Consider the following 4,786-nt stretch of genomic DNA (forward strand, 5'->3'; position numbering starts at 1 on the left):
AAACTTAAACATCACATAGCCCAACTAAGCTCATGACTTGTAAAACAAATCAAAGGCCCATACTTTTTAGTACCAAAAAAAAAAACCTCACTCACTCCAGCGGCTCCACTTGTGAGCTGAGTTCAACGTTGCGGCTCCACAAATTGACAAAACATACGACAAGTGCCTTCAATGTCAATACCATTGTTGCTATTCAGGTCAAACTTTCAACGGATTTACGGAACAGCTTACACCATTTGTCTATGATTCTAGCACATAATAATTTTAATAAATCTACACCATCAACATTTTTAACTATATATCTCAACAGTACTGCAGCATGACATAGCAAAGTGCCAGTAAAGCTGACTAAAAAAGTGCCCGTAAAACTGACTGGCATATGTGAAAACTTTCTAATAGTATAATAGCACTAATGCAAAGATTAGAGTTGGACAGAAAAGAACACAAGGAGAGGATTACCAAACACATCATGATTTTGAGTTCCCTTGAGCAAATCCAATAAAGTTGTTAACACGCCTTGGCCAATTCACATAAGCTAATTAATTCTTCCCTACTATTGTGCTATTTATTGTGTCTTGATTTTTATGTTCCTATTGAGTTATTTTAATGGAATGCTTCTCCAACAGCTCAGCCATCAAAATAAAATGTAACTTCCTTGCAACCCTTAGATATTACACTGGTCCCCTTCTCGCTTTTAAATCCCTTAGTTCCAAACTAATTTTTAAAATCTCATAATTATTAACTACACCTTATTAATAGGCCAAGATCATTGCATTTACCACGGGACATGTAGAATTCCTAACTTGACAGAAAATTAGAAACAAATCTTAGCAGGAAAAAGTACACTCTACATGGAATCAGTTTCAAAAACCAAAAGATTACAGGTTTAAACAAAATGCAACTATATATTGATTATAATTTGCACCACACACAACACAAAGATAACAAAGAAAGAAACCTTTTTTTGTGAAGTCACATTGCCACAATGTGTCCAAAATTAGAGTAAAGTATATTTTATAGTGCTTGGTAAATTAAAGTTTGGCTTATATGAAATGTACATTCAAGAAAAACACTCTTACAAATGAGCATGCTTAGGAGAACTAACAGCAGAACTACCATAATGACAAAACCACCCTTCTAACTGTGCAAACTATAGTGTCGAATATATATATTTTGCAAATGAGAACACAGTGAGGGCATTCAAAGGGGTCCCGAACTCGTCCGGCGAAGTTGACGCTTGGGCTCCGGTGGTGGCTCACTTGGCAACACCTTCTCTATCTCCTGCAAGAAAACATTCATAAGTTACTATGAGCAGAGATGAACCATCTAGAACCAACTTTAGAAAGGGCACTATTATGATGAAGGACTCATCTGAGTGTAACTCTATTGGATGAAAGAATACATAGAACGATTGAAAATAATATAGAAAGGAATAGAGATAGAAAAGATGCAATATGGATATAAAACTTAAGCCATTTATACACTGTTAAGAATGTGCTGCAAAATATGCAGTTATTCATCTTTTATATTCACTACAAAATTGAGGTGAATCCAAATTCTTGAACAGTACTATTCAAGTTTATTACTCTGATAGCTTATTTCATTAAATAGCACAAACTATAGGTTCTTGATTTCCTAATGATTCTTACAGCATTGGCTTGAAATGAGTTAGTAAGTAAAACTGCACATAAAATGGTTGGAGAAAGAGAAACCCTGAAGCTGCAAGGTACTGCAATATTAGATTGTTAGGTTACTTCTATGGGTATCTTACACCATATTGTATGTGAAATCATTGTATCTCCTATTAAACATAGAGAACAACTAGGAAACCAAAAGCATATCAGCTAAAAACCAGCCAAAATGTGTTTGGGCTCCACGAAAAATTGGGTTTTGATTTGTGCTCCGTGATCCCAGGAGCAGTTTTCAAACATATTATTCAAAAGTGATTCTAATTAAACGGTTTTGTTTACTTTTTGGCTGATCACCTTTTGGTTCCATATACTTTTCCTTAAACATAATAACAAACGGAGCAAGGTCAAATCCTATTCACAAAGTTTTGAAACAACTCAAATCTTTAGAGATAGTATGTAACATCAAATTCTGAGAAATCTTATGAGAGGTTTTTTCATGAAATTACTTCTAATCAAGAGACAGAAAACAAATTCGGAAATCTATAGTCCCAATTGCGAGTCCCTTTTTTTGGCACAGCAATATAGGCACTAGAGGAGCCTGCTCAAACTACATTCTCCATAAGGCTCTTTTGATTACCTGATTTGATGGCAAATCTTATTCTGTAGCATATCTCACATTTTTAACTTCAAAAAACCGTGATCTATTAATCTAATTTTTTTTTTCTAAAGACGCAGTAATCAATGAATTTATCAAGCCAGTCAAATTAGGCATATTCTAAAATCTGCACGTTTTCTAGCATTTCCAAGAAATTAGTGATAGAGAATAACGAGGAGTTATCAAATTAAGACCACTCAGAATGATGAATGAAGTAGGACAGAAGTGAAATAAGCAGAATACAGAGGCCATTATAGAAACAAAATTCAAAGCACCAATCTCTCAAATTACGGAATGCTAAGGTTCAGTAGAATAATAAAGACCGACCAAAATGAGAAATACACAGGAGACAAATGGAAGCCTTCTAAAATTGTATGATGAGAGCTATATGGAAGAAACGTCGAGGTCATCTAGAATGTAAGGGAAGCCTTTTGAAGCTCGTCTAGTTTATGCTACTCTTAGCCTTTAGATAATAATGCAACTTAACAACAATAGACATGCAGTGCCTGTGGAGCCGCTAGTATAAAATAATGCATACTGAAAAAGGAATCGAAACCTACCTGCTGTCTTCTAAGCCTTTCATTTTCTTCTTCTAAACGGGAAACTTTATTCTCCAGTTCTTGTGTGTAAGCCTGTCCATTGACATAGATGTATTCTTGTCTCAAATACAAATTACAAAACTATCAAGAGGAAAAAGAGGCTTCAAAGTTAAAACAAATAACCTGTTTTCTAGCACGCGACCGCGCAGCAGATTCCCTATTCTTTATCATCCTCTTCTGTCTCCTCTCCACAGTTTTCTCAACAACAGTACCAGAGGCAACCCTTTTCCGACCCGGAGTCTGGGTATCTGATAATGTACCCATCAAAGAAGATGGCGACATAGTCACCATTGTCTCAGTGTATCCAGCATCCAGAACCGGATTCACCACAACAGGAAAAGACTGCTGAACCACAGGGCCAGCGATATAACCAGCAATCATATTATTCTGCTGCTTCTGATGCTGATTATGCTGGAGATGCGGTGCCGGCTGCACTGATGGGATTTGGTATTGAATCCAATGTACTTGATCAGAAACATTGTGCTGAGAAGCCACATTGGAATCAACCCTTGACATAGCATTATCCTCAGTAGCAAAAGACTCTGCAACAACTCCTGCTTTCACCAAGAAATCCTCCAGGGTCATCTCGCCAAATGTCGGCGGTGTCTCCTGAGTTTTCTTATCATTATTATTACTGTTTCCACCACTCTTCTTTTTCTGCATATCTCTCCAAACCTCATCAATGGTTTTCTTGCTAAGATCTCCAGAAACAGTTAGGCTCCCTTGTCGATTCAGGGATGAAACCGAAGCTAACTGAGCATGCTGCTGCTGAATGTTAGCATCAGTCCCAGAACCCAATCCAGAAGAGGCTTGACCACCACCACCATCACCACCACAACCTCCAGCCTCAGCCGTAAACACACTCTTTAGAAGCTCATCAAGATTCATGCTTCCTAATGGCTTCCCCAAATTTCCAAGCTGGTTTTGAACCTCATCAAGTGTGAGATTATACAATGACCCTTGCCTAGCCAAGGAGCCAGAGCCACCACTCTGTGCCTCTTGGACTGCCCCACCTTGAGAACCCATTTTTCTGAAACCCCCAAGTGAAAAAAACAACCTAAAACCCTATCTGTTTCATCTCCTCCAAATTCCAACACCCCAGAAAGCACCTCAATCTCTATTCAAGCAGGCAAGAAAAACCCAAAGTAGAGTAGCTTTTGCAGTGATTATTTTATATCCAAAGGAACAAACTTGGCACCAAACTTGAAACAAGAGAGGAAAAAGAAAGAGAACATACCCCAAAATACAACCAATTTGTGCTGAACTTTGAGATTGGTCTCACTGTGACATTTACTCAAACACAAGGCATGCCGTGTAAAATGGGGTGAGTGGAAATTTGACCCAGACGAGAAAAGAAGTTGACCCGGATTCAGCAATCAAAGGAGATTATTGTGGAAAAAACAGTAATGTCACAAAATAACAACACAGGTTGATAAATGAAAGGATAAGACAAAAAATTACCAATAACTTATCATGCATGTTATTTGTATACTATAATCACCAAAGTGCATCAAAGAACAAAACCCCAAAATTAATCCAGCAAATAGCAAGAACATTCAGCATAAATAGTACTATTTTTTTGGTCATGGAAACTGCCAAACTGGTGGCTGCAAAAACCAACCTATAGGGGGAAATAGCTTACAGTAACCAAAAGAATGATTAAGTTTTCACTTTAAAGGGAAAATATAATTAAAAGAAAGGTGGGAATAATTTATAAAAATGGTTAAATGGATAAAGAAATTTTTCGAAACTGTTTAAAGAATAGACTCTTCTGACTACCTCGGTTAGAAACAAAACGAAATCGAGGGTACCAAGTCCTGTAGGATCCAAATCTGAAATCTTAAAAACAAGTTGGTCATTTTAATTTTATTTTATTTTTCCTTTGGGGGTATGAGCACTAA

The 4,786-nt window shown here is 37.0% G+C and overlaps 1 protein-coding gene across 1 annotated transcript; it reads right to left on the reverse strand.

Moving 5' to 3' along the window:
* Positions 1-942: 942 nt before the first annotated feature.
* On the reverse strand, positions 943-4,530 carry AREB3 (ABA-responsive element binding protein 3). Its single transcript, XM_016306389.3, has 4 exons — positions 4,123-4,530; positions 3,009-4,002; positions 2,847-2,918; positions 943-1,281 (listed from the first exon to the last, which is right to left on the reverse strand). Exons 2-4 carry the CDS (start codon positions 3,909-3,911, stop codon positions 1,201-1,203), a joined length of 1,056 nt encoding a protein of 351 aa, XP_016161875.3. The 5' UTR covers positions 3,912-4,002; positions 4,123-4,530; the 3' UTR covers positions 943-1,200.
* Positions 4,531-4,786: the final 256 nt, after the last annotated feature.

This window comes from Arachis ipaensis, chromosome B6, assembly GCF_059453495.1.
Source record: "Arachis ipaensis isolate K30076 ecotype BB chromosome B6, ASM5945349v1, whole genome shotgun sequence".
In the NCBI taxonomy this organism is placed as follows: Eukaryota; Viridiplantae; Streptophyta; class Magnoliopsida; order Fabales; family Fabaceae; genus Arachis; species Arachis ipaensis.